This window comes from Octopus bimaculoides, chromosome 25 (assembly GCF_046866305.1).
Source record: "Octopus bimaculoides isolate indiv1 chromosome 25, ASM4686630v1, whole genome shotgun sequence".
Classification (NCBI taxonomy): domain Eukaryota; kingdom Metazoa; phylum Mollusca; class Cephalopoda; order Octopoda; family Octopodidae; genus Octopus; species Octopus bimaculoides.
In genome coordinates, this window is record NC_142952.1 from 15,056,255 (window position 1) to 15,081,719 (window position 25,465).

At 38.3% G+C, this 25,465-nt stretch overlaps 1 protein-coding gene across 10 annotated transcripts in view; it reads right to left on the reverse strand.

Annotated features, from left to right (window-relative positions):
* The window catches only part of LOC106882402 (transmembrane protein 8B), a 77,041-nt gene that overhangs the window by 14,043 nt on the left and 37,533 nt on the right, over positions 1 to 25,465 (reverse strand). For 7 of the 10 annotated variants that reach the window (XM_052976396.2, XM_052976399.2, XM_052976395.2 and 4 more), the window contains 7 exons: positions 24,487 to 24,770; positions 22,385 to 22,695; positions 20,215 to 20,426; positions 18,295 to 18,440; positions 17,357 to 17,535; positions 15,302 to 15,565; positions 13,849 to 14,074 (listed from right to left, as the gene is read on the reverse strand). In XM_052976396.2, coding sequence (XP_052832356.1) covers positions 13,849 to 14,074; positions 15,302 to 15,565; positions 17,357 to 17,535; positions 18,295 to 18,440; positions 20,215 to 20,426; positions 22,385 to 22,695; positions 24,487 to 24,770 — 1,622 coding nt within the window. Of the gene's footprint in view, positions 1 to 10,212; positions 10,440 to 13,848; positions 14,075 to 15,301; positions 15,566 to 17,356; positions 17,536 to 18,294; positions 18,441 to 20,214; positions 20,427 to 22,384; positions 22,696 to 24,486; positions 24,771 to 25,465 lie in introns of all 10 variants that reach the window. The other 3 variants (XR_008266709.2, XR_008266707.2, XR_008266708.2) reach the window with 1 other exon arrangement.

Below are 25,465 nucleotides of genomic sequence, written 5' to 3' on the forward strand. Positions count from 1 at the left end.
CATAAATGTTCATGTTCTGAATATTTTCACTTTTGGTTTTTTCTCTACATATATCATTAAAAAAAACACCACCACCTACATTTACATGTATATATGTACATTTTATATATCAAGACCAAGTGTGATTATTGTTTATTTGCATCATTATCGCTATACATACATATATATAGGCACATACATACGTACAAATATATATATTCTTCTATTCTTTTATTCATTTCAGCTATACAGCCACGGTCATGCTGGAGCTATATGTATCTTTTTTACTTGTTTCAGTCATTAGACCCCAGTACTTATTTTTTTTTAAGCATGGCATTTATTCTATTAGTCACTTTGGCCAAACAGCTGAGTTTCAGGGATGTAAACACACCAACACTGGCTATGAAGTGAGTGGTGGTAGGGGACAAACACAAGCACAAAGACATATATATATATATATATATATATATATATATATATATATACACACACACACACTCATACACACATCCATACATACATATAAGTACACATGCATACACATATATATTCACATACTTACATATATGTATACATATAAATACATAATACATATATTTGCATATATATATATATGCATATATATACACGCAGGCATATGCATGCAAACATATTTACACACACATGCACACACACACACACACACATCTCAAATAATTAATCCTTTTTTAAGTGACAAATGGTACAAAGCAAGAATGTGTGTTGGCACCAGTATTATTTGCTTTATTCTCTGCAGCTATGCTAGAGTATGTCTTTGTTGATGATCCCTGTGTAAAAATTGCCCCTCTGGTGGCATCTTCAATCAGCACCATATTAAGCAAAAAGAAAGAAAAAAACGAAAAAAAAAAAAAAAAAAAGGTCTTCCTTTCAAATTACCAGAGACTTATTTTTTTACAGATGACTGTGCACAGTTTGCTAATTCCCTTGAAGATATTCAACAGATTGTCAATATATTTATTGCAGCAGTCAGATGTTTTGGCTTCACCATAAGCACAGAGAAGATAGAGCTTCTGTTGCAGCCACATTCTGGCAGTAATCAAGGTTATGCCTAGAGTGTGTCTTGAAGGTAAAAGTAATAAGACAGTTAATGCTTTCATTCATCTTCACTCCACAGTGACCAATGATGCTAAGCTTGATAAAGAGATTAAAACATGAAGAGGAAGAGCAAACTCTATAAGAGGCTTTGGAATATCTGTGAAGGTGTTGGTGTACCATAGAAAGTGTACAAGTACATTATAAAACTTACCTACTACTTAAACATTTGTGGCATGATGTTTATCTGATTTATGACTCCTACAAGGCAGAAAGGATTTATTTACCAAAGAAAACTGAAGCAGGATTAATTGGTCAGTTACGGGCCAATATAAATCCTGAATGTAGATGGCAAGATTTACATGGGCTTACTTGCTAAAAGAACAGCTACATGTCTATACAAAATGATGGCTAGGCTGGAAGGCTGGACTTCCTGATGTGTCAAACACACATTTCAATCTGGGATGCAATACAAGACACTGTGAAGAATATAAGGGATTTGAATGTAGGGTGTAATCTGGCAAATGATTATGGTTCTGTACCACACAAACTGGTGACAGAAACAATAGATTTTTTGGATGCCGAAGAGGATCACAGATTTGATGAAGTGTAACTGCAACAGTATCTGAGTGTGGTTTACAACAGACTGGCAATGTCTTGGAATTGTTGTAGGCTGCACAATATCAGTTGTGTGGTTTTTACATGTCATGGAGATGCTATTTAGATCAGCAGACTAAGAAGGCAATTGTGGATGGCATAACAACACTGACAAAGGAACCAAAATGGTATGCAAATAGTTCTAGGAAGACTGGATGAACTATTTACTTGATCAAAAGTACAGTTTAAAGCAAATAGTTCTAGGAAGACTGGATGAACTATTTACTTGATCAAAAATACAGTTTAAAGCAAGAAAGCCAAGCAGTCTGACATCTGTCAAAGGTTGGCAGAAGCAAGTGAAGTTCAAAATAACAGGGGAAACCATGCCAATAGTTAAAGGCTAACCCATGTAGGTTTAAGACTATGGCACACTGAGTCTTTGTTGAGATAATGGCACAAGCTGAAGATAAGTTAAAAGCAACAAGTCAAAACTACTTGGCAAATATAAGATTTGGTGCTTGCAGTTTGATCTATACCACCCACCCCACATCTTGCTTGCTCCCCCCCCCCTCCCGCTTGTATGCAGAGTAACACTGTCTAAAGCAGAGATCATGGAATAAAAATGCAATATTTACACCAGGAAATGGCTTGATCTACCTCAAATGATTAACAGATCAGCACAGTACTGAAAGAGAGGGTTTCTTCAACCACTTATAACATCAATTGAGATCTACAAAGCTGGAATGGTGTAAACAGTCCAATGTTGTAGAATTTCAAGACAATTTGTCAGATATCAAAACTGCAAGAACACGGCATACAGAGAAAGAAACTACTGACATACCAGAATTACTTGAACGTCAAGACATAGTGGGAGTGATTAATAGTGACTAGAAAGGTATTGGCTGTAATCGACTTAAACAATTTTCAATAACGACACGGAGGGAACACAGAGCTGTGTTAAGTTAGAGAAGCAGAGAAAAGGAAACTGCATTCGATTCAATGCCCCCAGCAAGGACAGATTACCAAAGGGGGAAGAAGAATCTATTGACATGCTAGCATACAAGATATAGTGGGAATAATTAAAAATGACCAGAAAGGAAGAAGGTTATTGAAAGAAAAGTTGGTTGGAATATGATCTGGAGGTGAAGCACATCGTGGCTGAACTTCCACTTTTGAGATGTCTATGATGTATTACCAGCCTCTGTTCAATCTGCTGAGATGGAAAATGGTAAATTTTCCAAATGTAGATGCAGAAAAGTTGGGACACTACAGAATATATCATCTAAGTGCTCAATGGCACTGGACAGGTATATGTGGAGACACAATGAGGTTCTCAAAATTCTCCATTGTGTTGTCAAGAAGCAGATGGAAATGACCAATGATAGCAAGAAACCACAGAAGAATGGCAGTAAATGGTTTATCACATATAGTTAGTCAGGGCCAAGATGGTTACCCAAAACGGGAGAAAGCTGTAAAGCTGTGATTGATGAAAACTGGGATGGAGTTTGGGAGGTGGCAGCAACTCTTTTAGGGGTTGCCTGTTTGTTCGGCAGTGAATTATCTCCCTTCGATTGCCCCTTGTCTTTTTTCAAATCACCTGGGCTCATTCAAAATTCACATCAAATGCAGTTACTAAAAACTCTTTTGTGGATGTTCCAGCTTACAAAATGGCAAAAGAAATGTAATATTTTGGTCAAGAAATACTGGGTAGCTGACTTTCAATAGGCTCTTTGTGTTTTTCTTATTTATAATATCTTTATTACTGGTTGAACTTCATATCTCACACATACACAGTGTATAGGGAGAGGTGTAGCTGTGTAGTAAGAAGTTTGCTACCCAACTGTATCGTTTCAGGTTCAGTCCCATAGCATGTCACCTTAATTAATTGTCTTCTACTATAGCCCTGAGCCAACCAAAGCCTTGTGAGTGAATTTGTAGACAAAAACTGAAAGAAAAGTGTGTGTGTGTGTGTGTGTGTGTGTGTGTGTGACTGACTGACTTCTGCCTTCTTATAAATGAATGTCATTTACATGCAAGCGGGAACCTTCATTCTGTGAAAACATGTCTGGTCATGGGGACAGGAAGGGCACCTGGCTATAGAAAATTTGCCTCAACAAATTCTGTCCAACACATGCAATCAAACAACAATGAAGACATTATATATCTCTCTCTCCCTCTCTCTCAATACATATATATATATATATATATATATATATATACTAACTGTTGAATAACCTATTTTGAATACCTGACTGTGAGCAAACCAGTAAATGTCTGAAGAAATCCCTTACTAATTACCAATATATATATATATATATATATATATATATATACTATATTTTGAAACAATAGCATGAAATTTAATATCAAAAAAATTTCTCACAAAGATACATGTGTCTAAAATAATATTGTATTAAAAATATATGTAAATATATGAAACATGGCAGTTTAAAAATTTGTTAATTAATGCATCATATGATCGTTTCACGAAAGTATTATCGTTATAATGGAATCCATTGTTGATACACATTGATAAACAATACTTCCGCTCGTCAGAGATGGAGAAAATAAAGTTTTTATAATATATCACCACATGTTTAACAGATCATCAATTAAAATATCCTTCTCAACAACACCAAACATAGGATCTATTATTGCCAGTTCTAATAGAAGAAAAATTAATAAATATAAAAATAGCTTTAGTAATAACAGCAATGACAATACTAATAATGAAATAAACAGTAGCACTAAGATTCCAGATAATGCTCAAAATACTTGTTGGCACTCCATTGCTTACGACGTCGAGGGTTCCAGTTGATTCGATCAACGGAACAGCCTGCTCGTGAAATTAACGTGCAAGTGGCTGAGCACTCCACAGACACGTGTACCCTTAACGCAGTTCTCGGGGACATTCAGTGTGACAAGGCTGACCCTTTGAATTACAGGTACAACAGAAACAGGAAGTAAGAGTGAGAGAAAGTTGTGGTGAAAGAGTACAGCAGGGTTCGCCACCATCCCCTGCCGGAGCCTCGTGGAGCTTTAGGTGTTTTCACTCAATAAACACTCACAACGCCCGGTCTGGGAATCGAAACCGCAATCCTATGAGCGCGAGTCCGCTGCCCTAACCACTGGGCCATTGCGCCTCCACGTTCAAAATACTAGAACACAACCAATGAACGCGATGTGCTGAGAAATTTCTCCAAATCTTGAGAATAATCAGTTTGTCACACATGAGGAGGTGATAGAGGCTATAGTGGACTGCAGCAGTGGTAAGGCGCCAGGCCTCAATGGTCTACCGTACGAACTATATAAGAGTATGCCAGGCTTGTTCGGGCACATACTGGCTAGTGTTTACGCAAACTGGCTGCAGAATGGGTTAATCCCCGATCTGTGTGCCGGGAAGAGGTGACGCTGGTCAGGAAGGACCCAGACAAGGAGGATAGTATAGATAACTTTAGGCCCATCACTCTGCTGAACGCAGAGATGAAGATTTTGGCTAAGGTGTTGGCAAAAAGATTGACATGTGTCGTGGGTGGCCTGATTGGGGAAGCACAAACATGTGCGATCCCTGGTAGAACCATTCAGGATAATCTTCATCTTATATGCTACACCATAGAAGGGTTTGGTAATAAATCTGGTAAGGGCGAGGCACTGGTTTATTTAGACCAAGCTAAAGCATTCGATAGGGTAGACCATCGCTACCTGATATCTGTTCTCGTGCGGTTCAGACTAGGTCTTGGCTTCCTTAGGTGGATCATACAGTTGTATGACAATATCAACTCAATCGTTCGGGTGAACGGCTTTCTCACAAAGCCATTCTGTATCAAGCGTTCGGTTCGCCAAGAATGTCCACTCTCACTGCTTTTGTACATGATGGCCCTTGAGCCGTTGCTGTGAAGGCTGAGTGGCATCCTGACGAATCCAGGTGGTGGAGGATCGGTTTCAGCTTACGTGGACGACATCACTATCATCAGGACCAAGATGTAACACCTACAGAAAGTAGGCGAGACCATCATGGCTTACAAGACGGTGGCAGGAGCAAAGATTAACTGGGAAAAATCAGTCGGCTTGCAACTTGGCACCTGGAGGGGTGAGTTGATGCCTTTGAATAGCGTTGTGGGACACTGGACGGAGGCTGTTAGGAATCTGGTCTGGCCCGGATCTCCAGATAGAAAAGAACTGGACTGAGGCAGCGAGCAAGGTGAGCCTCAAAGTCAAGACCTAGTCTTGGCAGTGACTATCCTTGAAAGGGAGGGCGGCGGTGTCCAATGTGTTTATCACATCGGTCATCGTTTACCACCTAACTGTTGTTCCTTGTCCAGATTCGTGGTTGGGCAAGTTGGAGAGGCAGATCTTCCACTTTTTGTGGAAGAGCTCCGGTCTACTTGTGAGGTGTTCTATCTGCTGTCAAAAACCGTTAAAGGGTGAGTTAGGGATGCCTTGACTGTTGATGCGCAAACATGCATTAAGGTTGAGGCACCTCTGGCTTTACCTGGATGGTGAACGGGTGTGGTCTCCACTTGCAAAACGGATGTTCCCCAGGTTCACTAGTTTTGGTGGAAGAGAAAACTGGTTTCATCGAAGATCGAAGTTGGGTACAAGTTATACAGAGTGTCGCAAGGCTCTCCTCCATTTCTGCAACTCGGGCAATGCCAGTGGTTTGGGTACCACCATGGTTTTCTATAGTAGGTTGGTAGAGGCTGGAAACGATGATGCCCTGGGGAGGACCCTGGGTCTTGATGATAATCAGTTGGACAGTCTGTTCCGCAGAACATTCGGGCCAAAGACACTGGATAATTTCAAAAGGTCTATGGCCTGGCAGTGTTACCAAGGAGCCCTACCAGTTCAGGATAAGCTCACTAGACACAGTCATCCTGGCCCATCGGCCTGTCCAAGATGCGGGCGGGATGAGGAAACTGTCCCACATGCTATTGTTCAGTGTCCAGGTGTGTCAGAATTGTGGGCTTATACAGAACACCTTTTGTCAGATGTGAGGAAAGTACAGCTATCGTCTGTGTCAATTTTAAAAACTGACCCACCAGATTTCCTTACGGAAGAAGGTAAGAATTGTTTTCTCGTGGTAGTAGCAATCGCAAAAAGAGGTGATTTGGAAGTCGAGGGTGAAAGGAGTAATGACAGGTAGCTTCGTCTCCGGCCTCACATTGGTGAAGGCCTTCATCTTTCATCTAAAAAGGAAAGTGGGGCTATAGAGAAGGTGCCTGTCAGTGAGAATGTATAAAAATAGATGGGTACGTGTAGCACGAATGTTGGTATGAAAGACTCTGCATGAACACGCTATAAAGGTTACCAGAAGGTGTCAGTAGAGAAACAGGGTTCACGGGGTCGGGGCGCTAACCTGTTTTAATACCTGATTTTTTGTCTTTTATTGTTTTGTAATTGTCTTTTGTCTATCATACGATTATCATTTTTGCGCATCTTAAAATCTTATAACCATCCGTATGTATCTGACCCCAACCAGGCTGCATTGTCCCCTCTATATGTCTCCTTGTGGGAAATAAAGAAATAGCTTATATAAAATTGTCATGCCTCAGATTACTGAGATGAACTTACCAAGGATATATATACAAACTTTAAATTTTTTTACCAAAGTCTACCTGCATAAATCAAAACTAGTCATGGATTACTGAGATGAACATACCAAAGCTATATATACAATCTTTAAAATTTCATACAAAAGTCTACCTGCATAAATCAAAACCAGTAAATTTTAATCTATTTTTCAAAAATACTTCTTCATATATTTTTCTAATTTTAAAACAACATTCAATATATTATAAAAATGTTATCTTCTCCATCTCTGACGAGCGGAAGTATTGTTTATCAATGTGTATCAACAATGGATTCCATTATAACGATAATACTTTCGTGAAACGATCATATGATGCATTAATTAACAAATTTTTAAACTGTCATGTTTCATATATTTACATATATTTTTAATACAATACTACTTTAGACACATGTATCTTCGTGAGAAATTTTTTTGATATTAAATTTCATGCTATTGTTTCAAAATACAGTATATATAATCGCTCATATTAATGTCTAAATACTTTATAGTTTTAATATTTTTGACACTTATACAAAGAGCACTCATAAATTCAGTGTATAATATTCTAACAGAATATACATAATTAATGATATAGAATTTTGTCAGTGAACAGGTCACAGTCTCAAAGCAACGAAAGTATTTTGACAAATTAAATTTAAATGTTGAAGTGAATCTAACTGATTTTGTGTGTTATTTTAAATGGCTTATAAACACCTTCCACGCTGCAATTGTTTTCGTTCCAGCACACGATCTCAGATCAGGTCACTTGCTATGCAAGTGCATCTCCGATATATATATATATATATATATATATATATATACCTGAGTAAGTACATACATATAAAACAAGGTGGGGAAAATAGTACTTGAATACCAGAGGTAGAATAATATGCTTCATTATTAAAGCTGCAAAAGCATCACAAAAATATCACAAAAAACTGCTACTCCGAGTTTCATGTTCCCATTTGTTGGGCAGGTGTGATCACAAGTGCCTGACGAATGGGAGATATTTTTGTGATGTTTTTGCAACTTTAATAAAGTGTATATATAATACAGACATAAATTAAAGTGTGTGTGTGTGTGTGAAAGAGAGAGAGAGAGAGGTGGAGGGAGAGAGTGAGTGCAATGTAGTTAGCACAATAATTCATTAAGTTTATACCCGTATGAAATAGAGTTGAAGATTGAAGAATATTTTACTCAACCAAAGGCAAGGGAGATAACTCAAAGAATATTTGAAATAGATTGCCAAACCAGATTCCACACGTATGCATACACACTCACACATGGACATACACACGTAAAGCAATCTTTCTTCCCATGCATACGAAGAGTCGAATGTATAGAAGGGGATTTAATAAATTATAACCCTCACTGTTAGAATATAAATGATGGAAATAGAATTCAGAGCTATAGGTTTTCTTCAGCTATCCAAGAAATAAAGGAAGTCCAGGATTTAGTTCTGATAGCTGTGGAAGGAGCTAGCTGAAAGTTCAATTATTCTACAAGCAGGTGTCCAGGGTTCAGTTTAGCTACTCAAGAATAAGGGGGTCTAGGGTTAACTGTAGCTACCAATGGAAGGAGAGGTCTAACTACCAAGAAATGAAAGGGGCCCATGGTTCAGTTAAGCTAGCCAGGAGCGATAAGTGTTCAGTGTAGATATGGATCCAGAGTTTATTTGGTATGTAACTCAACTCATCCTGGACACTGATAAAATTTGATGTTTAATATGAAAACTCTTCAACTTATTTGAGATAAAGTGACAACCTCCTAACACTTTGTCAAATGAAATGTCATACTAAAGTGAAAGTGGGGTCAAAAAAAGAAATCGAAGGAATAGGTCTCTGTTGAAGTCGAGTCAAGAAAACCCAGCTGAGGTTATGAGAAAGGTTGCATTAGGGTCAAAGGAAATGGTCATGCAGTAATAAGGTCAACCTCAATTATATTGCTGACAACAAAGACGACAAATTAATAGAGTTCACAAACATATGCACACATTTGGAAATGTATGCAGATAGCTGGATTCACACACACAAACACATGTTGAGATCGATGTAACATAAATATTTCACACTAATATAGAATGAGCAAAATGAAATGCAAGTTCTGAGCCTAAGAATATATTAGAGCACTAATTAGCAAAATGTATTTATTCTGTTACTTAGTGTTCTAATTAGTGCAGAATTCAATGCAGAATTGAATACATATGATGTACTTAAAATCCACTAATTATGGTTTTGCTTTATGTTGCTTGTTTCAGAATCACTTGTATTTCCATTGTCACTTTTTCAATCATTGCTTTTCATCTGATTGCATTACTGCAATAGAACCGACTTTGTCTTTCATCCTTTCAGGGTCGATAAATTAAGTACCAGTTGTGTACTGGGGTCGATCTAATCGACTGCCCCCCATTCCCCCAAAATCTCAGGCCTTGTGCCTAGAGTAAAAAAGAACATCTTTGTATGTCTTTGGTCTCTGTGTCATTTCTTCTTTGTAAACACAATGTTGTCAAGTTTAACAAGCTACATTATCTTAAATCTTAGTTCACTTCTTATTCAGCTACCTTTTATTTCATATTCGTAGCAAACACTTCCCCCTAGAATATATCATCTCCACGTTTTTGCCTTCCAACACCTGCTTCTGGATTCACATTTGAAATGTGAAGGTGGAGAACAGTCATGGCAGTAGGCTGATGTTAAATGTTTCTCATTACTTGACATTGTGGTTATGAAGTGTAAAACATAATGAACAATTTGATAACGATGATAATGCTGAGTCAAACAGTAGGTATTCTAAGAGTTAATTAAAGCTTAGTTTAATTTATTATCCAAAGATATTTGAATATGAGCAAGGACTATTCTTTGAAGTATCCAAAATATTAAAGAAAAACAAAGAAAAACAGAATTTTTACTCAGAGTAAAGATGAAGCAGGTGTTATTTAGCAAGGAGAACTTTAAGAATCAGTTAGTCAAAAGGTGTAAAAACAAATTCCTCACAAATCAAGCTCCAACTCTGAAAATCAAAATTCTTTTCTTGCTGCAGTTCATGTTAAACATCAACCATTTCTTTGAACCAGTTCCGTATCCTTTGGTTATTATGCTTCTATCCACACGGCTCTCAGATTGTGTGAGTTCACTCATTTGACTTATTTTCTTCATTATTCAGTCACGAGGTGGAGGACCAAGAACTTTTAGTGAAATCAGTTTGGATATGTATAGGCAGGCTGAAAATATCAGATTTAACCCTTAAAATGTTGGAGTAGGAGCATTACGTCGCCATATGAGTTTTCTCCTCTCTCAATGTGACACAATAAACCTGCAGCTACAAGGGAGAAAACTCTACAGCGATATAATGGACTTAAGTGTGTTAAAGATTAACAAGGATAACAATAATTAGGTAAACCTTGATGGCTTTTATTTGTCGCTCCTGTGAAGGCTGGGAGCAGTGCAAAACTGTTTCTTTGATGTATAATGACTGAATCTTTATGCTGCTTTGGTGGGAATTAGGTCGTTATGTCCCCATAGATGGAATGATTGTGGTGTTCAAAGGAGGAGACAGAATTGGTACAGTGACAGAAGGTTTACTAAGTCAGAGGAGCAGAAGCCATTGCAGGAGAAGTAAAAGAGACAGAGCAAAAAAATAATAATAATTAGGTTTAGGTGATTGGGTATTTGCTAGGATTAGTATGGGACAATTGTGTAGCAACAGCATTGCCTCACATATGACAACATTACTACTAAGTGGAGTATATCAGTAATTAGGGCCTAATCAAGCGGAAATATTCCCTGATTCTGAAAAGGACATGTGATGTTTGGGATGCAATCTTTGCTATATTATATATTCAAGATTGCAACGTGAGATCAGATATTGTGAGGCTAAACATTTATAGATACCATCAGGGATTTACTGATTAACTGTCTGTGTGTAATACAAAAAAGAAACTGTTTTCTTAAATGTGTATTAATTGAACATTTGTGTTGGTTGCTCACAGATGAATGCCCTATTTAGAGGAGGATTTCAAAGTCTCTAATCACAGAAGAATGAGTCTGGCATGATGGAAGCCTATAAACAAGGTAACTTAGCTAGGAAGTCCTCATGCAAGTTGGAGGCTTTGCAGATGTCAATGGCAACAATATTGCTTTCAGCAAATTTCTCCTGGTAGGGCTCTTTGGAAAATGTAATGAGAAAGGAGAAAAACCTCGGAATAAATTGGTCCATGGAAACTGCATCAAGAAAGGAGAATATCATGGAAAAGCATGCCTATGGAAACTCTATTCAGAAGAGATCTTTGGCAGAGTTTGTTAATGGAAACTTTATTGAGAATAGACATTGAAGATGATATTTCCAATTTCTAAATTTTGGATATGACAGTACTAGAAGTGTGATTGGTAGGGTGAAAGAGTTTACTTTTCTTGGGAATAAAACATATTGCCATGTGTTTTAATAAGCTGGGATATTCCACAATGTGTGAGAGAGAGAAAGATTGAACAGTTTAGAGAGGGTAAGATCTAGTTTGGGTACACACTATTTGAGGCCCTGTCATTGATACAAAGTTCCTTCATAATAAAAACCTCCCTGCTGGTGACGGTGACTTCATTAAGGTGTTACAACTGCAAGTAGACCATCAAAAAGGGATCTATTACTAAGGTGATAAAAGGCTATGGTAAGCTACGTAACAATGCTTACAAGAACATTGCATAGCAAGTTACTCAAAGATCAGCAGAGAAAAGCCTTGAGAACATTTTTTAAAAGTGTGTTGCTGATGGGAAAAACTCGTTTGCATATAAAAGTTGGTGTTTCTTTTAACAAGGTCGGGCTCAGAACTTTTGAATCAACCCCTAAATATTGACACATAAACATCCATCATTTAGATTAGTAGTATATTACTTGAGCAGATCTTTCTACAGATATTATAGCCCACACATACGTCTGTGTACATGTGTGTCATCACTGATATAATATATTCTATATTCATATACACAATTTACAACTGAGATCAGAGTGATGTATATTATTTGCTAATTTCTCTCTCTCTCACTCATTTTCCCTCTCTCCACACTAACATACATGAGATCACTATATTTATTCATACATTTATACACACACACACACATATGTGTATATGTGTGTGGATGTGTGTATTTGTATATATGTGCATATATTTGTATATAAGTATATATATCTGTGTGTGTGTGTGTGTGTGTAAACACATATTGCCCCTGAGTTTGAAACAGAACACTGGTAGAAAACTGAAATTGTGTAAAATGTTTACAGACAACAAGGATGATGATGATGATAATGATGTTGATGATGGTGATGATAATAAAACTGTACAGAATAAAAAAAACAAAACGGTGAAGATGAGTGAGTGTGCGGCAGATTATGACATCATTTCAGCTGAAGTATAGCCACCATCAAGGTTGATACAATAAGAAGGAACACATTGTGGATATTGCAATCTCACAGTTTAAAACATACTATTCATTATAGGGAGATGGCAGTTAACTCTTCTGATTGTCATTTAATTTACATCATTGAAATTGTCAGTGAAAAATAGTTTTGTCGTTTCAGATCAATATAATCACTACCCAAAACAGACACCACAAACACACATGCACACACACACATGCACATTCAGACACTCACATGCACTTGAATCAATGAAAGAGCTTCTTGGTAGCTGCTCACTATACTCAATATAAGAGCTAAATCTCCTTCTAGCATCTTTAGAATGGAGATCACATTTTTTTTCTTTTTTCTTTTAAGGATATCTTGCATCATAAATAAATACAGAATAAAGATCAACAATATAAAGAGGATGGCCACAATATATACACTGATCAAATAAGGGAATTCAATCCAAACTGACATGCTGGACCTCTTATATTTGCATATTCAGGGTGACGGGCCCCGTGAATTACTGCTAAACATTATATCAGCACCACTATGTTAAACAGCAATAAACCTTATACATACCTCACTCACACGCAATCATTATCATTATTATTATGATATCTATGAGTTCCACGTTTCTGATTGAACAATTGGAAACATAAAACAGTTATGACTGAAGAAGCTTTGGCTTCTAATAAAACAGGCACGCTATTTTAAATTCTGAGCACTTGCCCCATTTGTAAATGCAAATAATCAATCAATCCAGATACATACATACATACATATATATATATATATATGTATGTATGTATATATATTACACACAGACACACACTTATATACAAAATAGAATACAGTTAAATAAAACAAGTCCTTGAACTGGAATCCAGTCTTATAGTCAGGAACAAATATAATTTTTGATTTTGTTTTTGCAATACAGCCCATCTTGTCTTTTTTTTTTTAATTCTTTTTTCTGGGGGGTTAGGGCTTTCAGCTGCTTCCAGAAATAAGTTAAATGGTAGGAAAATTGAAGAAAGACTCTCTCAAAAATTCTTTATGAATGGTGAGTAGACTTTGGTGAGCAATGAGAGAATTGCTAGAAATTATAAAGTAGTGAAAATGATTTTAGTAAAATGCAAGGAGGTGATGGTGGTGGTGGGTATTTTTTTAGCCTTATTCTAGAACTAAGGCACTGTTTAAGAAAATGTTCATAGTGATTTCGGAATCAGTGTCATTACCTTTACTGCTGCCATCTGGTAGTTCCCGTCGTCCTGGCAACAGGAACACTATTGATGTGGCAATGAGTACATGCCAGATGCTGTGAACATATTTATAATTTGTTTCGGTCTCAAACAGTGTGAACAAAAGAAGGCCCACCAGAGCCAGTAGCACTCCGGGTAGTAAGCAGAAGACGTATCGACGCCACGTTGGGTAACAATGATGCCTCAATCGACATTGGTAACCCTGAAATGAAGGAGATTGTAAACACTTTTAAAAATATGTATGTATGCGTGTGTATGTATGTATGCATGCATGTGTGTGAGTGTATACACTAAATATACTAATATATATATGCATATGGATGAGGACAGCTGTGTGAAGAAGTGTCACACCCTAACAGTGAAGGGAACCTGTGGAAAAGGTAGACCCAGGAAGACATGGAATGAGGTAGTGAAGCACAACCTTCAAACATTGGGCCTCACAGAGGCAATGACAAGCAACCAAAACATTTAGAGATATGCTGTGCTTGAGAAGACCTGGCAAGCCAAGTGAGATCATAGCCATGGCCGATGCCAGTGTCGCATAACTGGCCTGTTTAAAAGCACCCTTCAATCATTGGGCAATATGCTGTGCTTGTGTTAAACCAAGTGAAATCGTAGTTATGGCCGATGCCAGTGCCACCTGACTGGCACCTGTGCTGGTGGCATGTAATAAGCACTGTTCAAGCGTGGTTGATGCCAGTGGCACATAAAATGCACCATTCAAGCGTGACTAATGTCAGTGCCTTCTGACTGGCACCCGTGTCGGTAGCACACAAAAAGCACTATTCAAGCATGACCAATGCCAGTGCTGCCTGACTGGCTCTCATGCCAGTGACACATAAAAGCACCCACTACACTCACAGAGTGGTTAGCATTAGGAAGGACATCCAGCTGTAGAAACCTTGCCAAATCAGATTGGAGCCTGGTGTAGCCTCCTGGCTAGCCAGTTTGCAGTCAAACTGTTCAACCCATGCCAGCATGGAAAGCGGACGTTAAACGATGATGATGATGATATATACATCAGTCAGTCTACAGAGACTACAGGCCAAGACCAAGGTGGAAGAAGACTCAATGCATGACTTCCTGTCTACAGATGACTGCACACTCAACGCTGCCACAGAGGGTCATATGCACCAGAGCATGAACAGCTTTCCCACTGTCTGCAACAACTTTGACCTCACAATCGGTACTCAGAAGACAGAGGTCAGGTACCAACCTGCCCCACAAAAGCTGTTTGTGGAACCAACTATCATTGTTGAAGGGGAAACCCTGAAGGTCATTGATAAGTTCATGTACCCCGATAGCACACTCTCCAGATCTGTGAATATTACACTGATAATTCCTAATTAGAAGGCAGTAATCCTGAGCAGCAATAATTGACAAAATACAGTTAAACAAGACACAAAACTGCTAAAAGCTATTTACTTACCCAAGATAAGAAGACCATTCCTATACCAAGTACTAAGGGAACAACATTTAAAAGTAAACTATGTTTGTCATAGTCAACAGCTAATGCCAAGAACAAGGCACCCATCACATCGAATATTGTCCGAAGTTTATCAGGCAGGCGAGCCATGGCCATTAATGTTACCCATACTGCCATATAGCTACCAAGAAAGTCACTGAAGCTCAAAACATCATATTTCATCATACAATATTGGTACAAGTTGCTGGCATCACATGCGTGGTACACCTGGAATAAAAAGAAGAGTTACAACGTTAAACAGGAGTGTGAGTTCTTCTTTTACAGTTGAGATGAAGGTATAAATTTACCTAGATTAGAGAGGGTAGTTGTTGTTAGCACTCCATCACTTACGACGTCGAGGGTTCCAGTTGATCCAATCAACGGAACAGCCTGCTCGTGAAATTAACGTGCAAGTGGCTGAGCACTCCACAGACACATGTACCCTTAACGTAGTTCTCGGGGATATTCAGCCTGACACAGTGTGACAAGGCTGGCCGTTTGAATTACAGGCACAACAGAAACAGGAAGTAAGAGTGAGAGAACGTTGTGGTGGAAGAGTACAGCAGGGTTTGCCACCATCCCCTGCCGGACCCTCGTGGAGCTGTAGGCGTTTTCACTCAATAAACACTCACAATGTCTGGTCTGGGAATCGAAACCGCGATCCTATGACCGCGAGTCCGCTGCCCTAACCACTGGGCCATTGCGCCTCCACAGAGAGGATAGTAGTAGTAGGTAAATAAGTAAGTAAAATCCCTAGTTGGTGACTGCAGTGGGAGGCTGTCCTCTCAACCAATACGATGTTGTAGGTGCTGCTGGATGACAGACTTTGGTGATGATGTTATTCCACACTTTCCAATCCATAGAACAAACCAAATAATGTACCATGCTTATGGGTTCACAAAACAATGATTATAAGAAAGCCGGAACTCATGAAATAACAGTGATCAATGCAATTACTGAAACTAAGATGATGATCTTACAAATACAAATTTATTTTTTACATTACATATCCTGTGGTCTGGTTGACCGTTGGGGCACCACTGATGACTTTGCAACCAGGATTGTTTTGGCCATCAAGGAGGTTATTACAAGTTCAAATATGCTTGGGGCACATTCAAGCCCATAACAAAGCCATTCACTGTGTTTTGTCATGGAGAAAATTTCTCGCTGTTAGAAGAAAATGGAGTGTTTTCTCCATGACAAAACATAGTGAATGACTTTCTTACGGATTCAAATATGTCCCAAGCATATTTGAACTAGTAATAACCTTGTGTTTATTACACATCACTGCTTAGCGCTGCCACCCCAATGATCTTACAACCTTTTTTTAATTTTTAAGTAGTAAAAATAATATTTTGAAAAATTTAAAAGAGCAGCAATGAAATTTTAAAAGATTAATGATTGTAGCAAAATTTGAACTCAGAACAAATATCTTCACCTAACTATCAGCAATTCTGGTTTAACTCAGAACAAGAAAAAGATGTTTTTTTTGGTATTAATCAGTAGAAAAAGAGCAGCACCAAATTTTCCAAAATTTATCCAAAACTAGTGAGGAAAAAAGGAGGAAGATCTCAGTAGCCTCACACTGAAGGGAGATCTTATTTAAATATTTGTAACAGAGTGGATTCCACTAAGACACCTAAGAGTAGTAATGTGATGATGCTGAACCGTTATGATAAAAACCCATCCACAATGTCATTGATTCTATGGTACAAACTTTGTTTTAAAGTGACGTATGATGATGATGGTGAATGATGATGACCTAAATTAAAACTGTTCATCAAACTTTCATGGTAATTTATGTTCCAAATTCCAGACTAATAAAGACAAAATTTAATTTCAAAATTTACTTTCAAAATTAATTGAAACGAAGACAGTGTATTTCACTAGAAATACGATAACAAAACAGTTAAATTATGTGACAGATTAAGTCTAACACCCAAAACTGTTGAAATGAAATAATTTGTGATGTTGTGTAAAATAACAGAAACAAACTAAGAAGTAAAAGGTTATACTTACTGCTGAGAAGAACATTGTGAAGATATATACAACCCCTTCAAGGTAAAAGCGTCGGTAGAAAGCCAAGATGATAGCTGGGATGAAGAATCCATTACTGAGGGTTAACAACATTACCGCCAACAGTTCCAAACTATCAGAGTTGGCATCAGTGTCATCAGTACATACATAACCTTTCCATCCTGAAACAATAACAAAATGGGGTACTTAAAAGAGGATGCATCCACTATCCACTAACTAGACTGTTCTATACAATGACAGTCGTAAGAGTAACAAAAATAACAACAAAATCTAATGCTGGCACAGAGGCCACAAATTTGAGCAGAAGGATATAGGTGATTAGACTTGAACAGATACTTTCATCTGTGAACCGCAGACAAATAAAATCAAATTCGGCTTTCGCCAGATTTGAACTCAAGAAGCAAAAAGCAAACCAAATAGCACAAGGTGTTTGTTTGTCATTCAAAATTTGTGATACAGAATCCTACAAATTTAAATAGCGGGAATATATGGCCTCATGACTGGCATGAACTGATTAGATTTTGGGATCAATCCAGTACCAGACAAGGATTCTGGATTATTTTTCCTGTTTTTTTACTTAATTTTTGAGAGCAGTCGGGTTCATTTTTAGTATTCTCGTTTGTGAAAGCAGTCAAGTTTATTTCAGATATCCTCATTCTAAAAATCATCTCTGGCTAATCGTTCAGAGGACATTGGTGTTGCCTTGGCGGAGGTTTGTGCTCTCTGAGTGCTCTTGTTCATATTGTTTTGAATTAAACATGCATTTTCTCATAGGCTTGAGATTTCAATGATATGATTGTTTATTTTACAATGACATTGTAGGGTAGGTGTGAAAGGCAGGATCTGGCTAGTTTGAACATAAAACAGGGAAAATATATACTAAAGGGTTAAGCAATAACAGAAAAACAGACAGAACTTACCAGCAAAACATCGACATGCACTAAATACAAATAATCCACTAATGTATTCAGCACAGTGACCATAATGGCCACATTTTTCATTTAAACATCGAGATTGAATGATAGTGAAACGTGCAGTTGGAAATGTATGACATGGCTCCACAGTCCTGAAAGTAGAAGAATACAAGAGCTGATTCAGTAATAGCGAGTCAAAACATATTGATTTCAAATTTTGGCACAAGGTCAGTACTTTGCGGGAAGGGAATAAGTTGATTATATCAACCATAGTGTTTAACTGGTATTTATTTTATCGACTCCAAAAGGATGAAAGGCAAAGTTGACTTCATCGGAATTTGAACTCAGAACAGAAGGATGGATGAAATGCTGCTAAGCATTTTGACCGGCGTGCAAATGATTTTGCCAGCTCGCTGCTTTAGCATTGAAAATATTTAGAATTTTGTTACACAATGTAGGGTGGATTGTATTTTAACTTTCTAGGGGCCAGATAACTGGCATTCCAACAGTTACGACAATAAAGGTTCCAGTTGAGCCAACCAATGGAACAGCCTGCTCATGAAGTTAATGTGCAAGTGGCTGAGCACTCCACAGATACGAGTACACTTAATATAGTTCTCAAGGAGATTCAGCATGACACGGAATGTGACAAGGCCAGCCTTTTGAATAACAGGTACAACTCATGTTTGACAGCTGAGTGGACTGGAGCAACATGAAATAAAGTGTCTTGCTCAAGGACACAACATGCTGCTAGGAATCAAACTCACAACCTCTTGATTGTGAGCCAATTATCCTGACCACTAAACCATGAGCCTTCACAGAGGCCAGATATGGAAAGAGATACAATGTCTAAATAAGTGGCTCTCAATTGGGGTCTGTATGGCCCTTGGGGATCCATATAAGATTTTCTTGTTAAAATTAATGTGCAATAAATCACTTAAATTCCTTCTGCAATACACAAAATATTAAAATTTCTTTTACAAAATTCCTGATAATATTTAATTATAAAAATACAGTAAGATTCCATTTTTATATAATTTGAATAACTATGGAGGTCCAGTAGAATAAAATAGGAATCAGGGGTCCATAGGCAAAAAATGATTGAGAATCAATGGTCTGAAGCATCATCATCATCATCATCATCGTTTAACGTCTGCTTTCCATGCTATAGTTACCATGAGAAAAACTCTCATATTGGCTTTTGGTGCAAAATGCACTCTTGTGTATGTCACTAGCAGGAAGGTGAATCCTTGCCATCTCCATTGTGGAGACCACCAGATCATGTGATTTCGACCATAACTTGGATGCTCAACTGAAATTAAAATGCCTTTGATCATTGGGGCTAAACAAGTCCCTTCTTTGGGGAAAAAGAAATGCTGTACTTGACAATGTGATACAGACTATTAACATCATCATCATAATTTTACTCTAGCATCGGTTGACTGACAGTATCTCACCACATGGCATGGTCTTTTATCGTCTGACATACACAACAAAAGAGAACATTGACAATCCATGTTCTTGTGCATGTAAAATGGTTGGCAACAGGAAAGGCATCCAACCATGGAAACTAATAAAAAAAAAAGAAATACAACAGCAGAATGGACTATGGGAATTTTACAGTGCCACCAGCACCAAAGAGGTTGTATGCTAGGACTAAAGAGTCCCCTGCCTGAATAAACAACAAATAATCATAGCTAGAAAAAACACCTTTGGTCATAGGTTTGCTTAATCAGGGCTAACCTAAGGTTAACAAATGAAACAAATCATTTACAAATAAAACGATATATCTAGATATATAAGTGCTCCAGAATGGTCCTGACCATAATGGCTAAAAGAAATTAAAGAACATAAAGGTACAGAGCAATTTACAGATGAATTCCATGACTCCTCTTCATTTTCAGCACAAATTGATTAAGTACTTACTGATTTCTCTCTATGGAGTAGCACCGACTTATTAAAGCTACATAATAGTCCCCAAACTCTGGATATGGTATATGAATTCTTTGATGATGATGTTGATCGTCTGCAGACTCAATAGAAAGCAGTGCACCATTGGAACAATTCTCTAAATTGTGAACATCAGGGAAACCATCTTTGACAATGCACATATAGATGGTAGCAGTCTGGTTCTCTGACTGTAACAAGAAACATAAGTTTACATTAACAAATTTCTGAGATATATTCCATTTAAGAGAAATGACAAATGTTTGGGGCCTGAGAATAACAACAAAATCTGACAATGTAACCCTTAGGACTTCAATATCAATGTGCAATGTTATACTGCAAAGGGACAATGCTCAATCACATAAAATGTCTGAAAAGACTCAGAATTCTTTGACAACATGAGAATAATGATTTCTTTCACGGACACAAGGCCAAATATTGTATGGGGAGAGAACAGTCAATTACATCAACCCCACTACTTATTCAGTGTTTTATTTAACTGACTCCAGAAGGATTGAAAAGTAAAGTTGACCTCAGCAGGATTTGAACTCAGAACGTAAAAATTATTCTATCAAATGTAAGGTTTGTTCATTTATATTATTTTGAATTAATCATGCATTATCTTGTAGTTGATGTGGTTGCTTAGACTTCAAGAACACAACACACGGTCAGGAATCGATCATGTGCTGAATACCCTAACCCAGGGGCTTTCAAACTGTGGTCCGCAAGGACAAGATAGGGGGTCCGTGGACAGCAAATACTTTTTCTGGGCAATTTGATTTTATATATGTTTTTTAATCGAAATCTTTTAATTGACAATAAACGTATTTGTTAAATACTGTTAAATAAACAAATGTAAAAATATATGTTATTTTAAGCAAATATTTATGTATAAATTTCATAAGCGTTTATAAGGGGGTCCCTAAGGTAAAGCTTGAAATATAAAGGGGTCTGCAAGTCAAAAAGTTTGAAAACCCCTGCCCTAACCCACATGTCTCTACTTAGTAATTTAAAATAAGGTATTTCTATATTATTATTGTCTACCAGGACTTGACATCTCTGATATTTTCGGGTTCATGTCATTGAAGAAAATAAAGATACTAATGACATTTAAGTAATTGTTTCACTTCATCCAGTTAAATTGTAAATTTTTCATAGATTTTCATCCTCCACAGGAGGCAGTGAACTGGTAGAATTGGTGGATTAGCATTAGCTCTAACATTTTATATCCAGAGTTAAAGCATCATAGTAACTCTAACTCTTTACTCCACAATACTTTATTTTCAACCAAAAATAAACATATGGGCGTAGGAGTGGCTGTGTGGTAAGTAGCTTGCTTACGAACCACATGGCTCCGGGTTCAGTCCCACTATGTGGCACCTTGGGCAAGTGTCTTCTACTATAGCATCGGGCCAACCAAAGCCTTGTGAGTGGATTTGGTATACGGAAACTGAAAGAAGCCCGTCGTATATAAGTTTGTGTCTGTGTATATGCTTGTGTGTCTGTGTTTGTCCCCACCAACATCACTTGACAACTGATGCTGGTGTGTTTACGTCCCCGTAACCTAGCGGTTCGGCAAAGGAGACCGATAGAATAATACTAGGCTTACAAAGAATAAGTCCTGGGGTCAATTTGCTTGACTAAAGGCAGTGCTCTAGCATGGCCACAGTCAAATGACTGAAACAAGTAAAAGAGTAAAGAGTATTCAAAATCGTGAGCATAATACATTTTAAGGCCATTTTCCCTAAAGTAAGCCATTAACCATTGCAAACTCCATAACAGTTTTCTCCACTTTGAATCATATTTATCATGGCTCCCTTTTTGGGGCAGTGTTTTACAACCAATCAACAACTCTTTTACCTGCCTCATATGACACACAAAGACACTACTGGGCACCTATTCTAGGACAGGGGAAAACTTAGTAACCTGAATACAAATGTAATAGTGGTTTCAAATTTTGGCACAAGGCCAGTAATTTCGAGAAGAAGGTAAGTCGATTACAACAACCCCAGTACTTAACTGGTACTTATTTTATCGACCTCAAAAGGACGAAAGGCAAAGTCGACCTTGGTGGAATAATATTAAAAAAGTATACTAAATTACATCACACAGGAGGGAAAAAGAAAATAAAAAATTTTTAGAAACTCACAAGTTTTTGTTTATCAAAATGCAACGTTATACCAATGGTACCTCCGGAATTGGATAGAAAACGGACATTGAAACCAGTTATCAGACTGTGAGTGTCAGGAACAACTAAAGTGTTGTTCCTCTTTGGCATGAGAAATTCATTGGGAAAGACATAAATACTGTTGAAGTTCTCACTGGCACTACTGAACTGTCCCAACATAGGAAGTATAATACACTTGGACTGAAATTCTGAGGCCACCTGGCTTTTGTTAGCTGCCATTGATTCATCTGTGGAATTCTCCATGAAGATATGTGATGACTTTGCTTCACATTCTGAAACAGTAAGACAACAGAGTTGTTAGTAGTAGCAGCAGCAGCAATAAGGAGTCTTGTACATTTGTCACAAGGTTGTACTTGAATAAAGAGAAGGTTAAGGCAGAATATCAACAATCCAATGAGAAATACTTATGTGGTGAGGAAAAAGCAATGCTGGTTTCAAATTTTGGCACAAGGCCAGCAATTTTGGGGAGAGACTGGATGATAACATCAACCCCAGTATGTGACTGGTACTTATTTTATCAACCCTGAAAGGATGAAAGGAGGCGCAATGGCCCACTGGTTAGGGCAGCGGACTCGCGGTCGGAGGATCGCGGTTTCGATTCCCAGACCGGGGTTTGTGAGTGTTTATTGAGCGAAAACACCTAAGCTCCATGAGGCTCTGGCAGGGGGTGGTGGCGACCCCTGTTGTACTCTTTCGCCCCAACTTTCTCTCACTCTTTCTTCCTGTTTCTTGAGTAACGCTGCGATGGACTGGCGTCCCGTCCAGCAGCTGGGGGGGAACACATACGCCATAGAAACCGGGAAACTGGGCCCATGAGCCTGGCTAGGCTTTGAAAGGGCGACGAAAGGATGGAAGGCAAAGTCAACCTTGACAGATTTTGAACTCAGAACATAAAGACAGACAAAATGTCACTAAGCATTTTGCCTGGTGTGCAAATGCTTCTGCCATCTTGGTGTCTTATGAAAAGGCAATATTAATGAATGACTAATATTTTAATTTCAGGAAATATGGATGAGAAACAATGCATGGCATGTTTCAGTATTATTAAGCTTCCTCAACAAAACAGATTTCACTGTTCTTACTTAAGTAATGACAAAAGAATTACTAAGTAGATGTTTGACAATATTGCACAGGAGCGGATAGGGAAACTCTGTTAGAGTGACCTGATCCCTGAATAAATTACTGGTATCTTTCTCATTTCCCCCCCGAGACTGAGGGAAAATAAAAATCAACCTCAACTCAATTTGAATTTTGGGAACGTAGCAGGAGTATAGCTAAATGTCGTATTCAGTAATTAGTTACGTCCACAAAACACTTTCTGAAACTGCAACATCTTAATGGATGATACTGATGACAGTGATGATGTTGGTGATGTTGGTGATGAGGTGGAGGAGAACATAGGCTGAGAACTAAAAAATTTAGCAGCGGAAGAAAGAGGACCATCAATAAAAAAACAATCAAGTGATCATCATCATCATCATCATCATCATCATCGTTTAACGTCCGCTTTCCATGCTAGCACGGGTTGGACGATTTGACTGAGGACTGGTGAAACCAGATGGCTACACCAGGCTCCAATCTGATTTGGCAGAGTTTCTACAGCTGGATGCCCTTCTTAACGCCAACCACTCAGAGAGTGTAGTGGGTGCTTTTACGTGCCACCAGCACGAAGGCCAGTCAGGCGGTACTGGCAACGGCCACACGCTCAAAATGGTATATTTTACGTGCCACCTGCACGGGAGCCAGTCCAGCAGCACTGGCAACTACTATTTACTATTTAGTACACACCTTCACCACACAGACACTCACAGTATCACCTCCTCCATTACTGAGATCTTCTATAACAATTTGCACCACTACATTGACATTGCAGTACCACTTCAGACTGCTACATTGCCACTCCCAAAACACTCCGTGCTACTAGGCTAACATAATATACCATACCTCTCCTCAGACATTCATATATCACTACATTGACACTGCTGCAACACTTCATACCACTATGCTGACACTGACACAACACATCATATACCTACGTTAACGGTACCCCAACAGTAACTTACCTTCAGTGGTTACCTGCCATGTGACAGTGACAGGTGCTGTACTGTTGATATCACGGAGATAGAAGGCAACAAAGTTTAACCCTGAGCTATTGGGTGACACAACTCGAAGGTGACAGTTCTCCGTAGAATTTGTACAGTTGATGAGAAACTCATCGACATCAAAAGGTGGCATGTTACCGTTGCCGATGGATACATAGATAGGACATCCTCCAGTGTCCACCGAGTCAACGGTACAGTTGAGTACAGAAAAATAGTACAGGTAGCTCAGAGGAGGGAGGACAATTCTGGAATGAAAAGATTGAACAAATGATAAGAGAAAAGAAAGACTAACTATATAAACATGGTACAGACATACACATATTCGGGGTGTGAGGTAAATTTAGTGTTGTGCTACAGATGTAGTGAAAGATCCTTTGTTAATTTGAACTCAGAACATTGTAATACAATACCATTTCTCTTCTATTTATATATTTAGAACAAATAAGGGATATACATGCATATTGCATAAGACATGCGTGTAGGACACTGCACAAGATATGCATGAAGAACACTGCACAAGATGCTTGTAGAACTCTGTGCAAAACACACCTGTGCAACACTGTGCAAGACACCTGTAGGACACTGCACAAAACACACCTGTGCAAGATATACCTGCAGGACACTGTGCAAGATACACCTGTAGGGCAGTACATAGGACACACCTGTAGGACAGTACACAAGACACACCTGTAGGGCACTGCACAAGACACACCTGTAGGACACTGCACAAGGCATACCTGTAGGACACTGCACAAGACACACCTGTAGGACACTGCACAAGACACACCAATAAGACACTGCAAAAAACACACCTATAAGACACTGCATAAGACACACCTATAGGACACTGCACAAGACATGCCTGTAGGACACTGCACAAGACATGCCTGTAGGACACTGCACAATATACACCTGTAAGACGTTACACAAGACACACCTG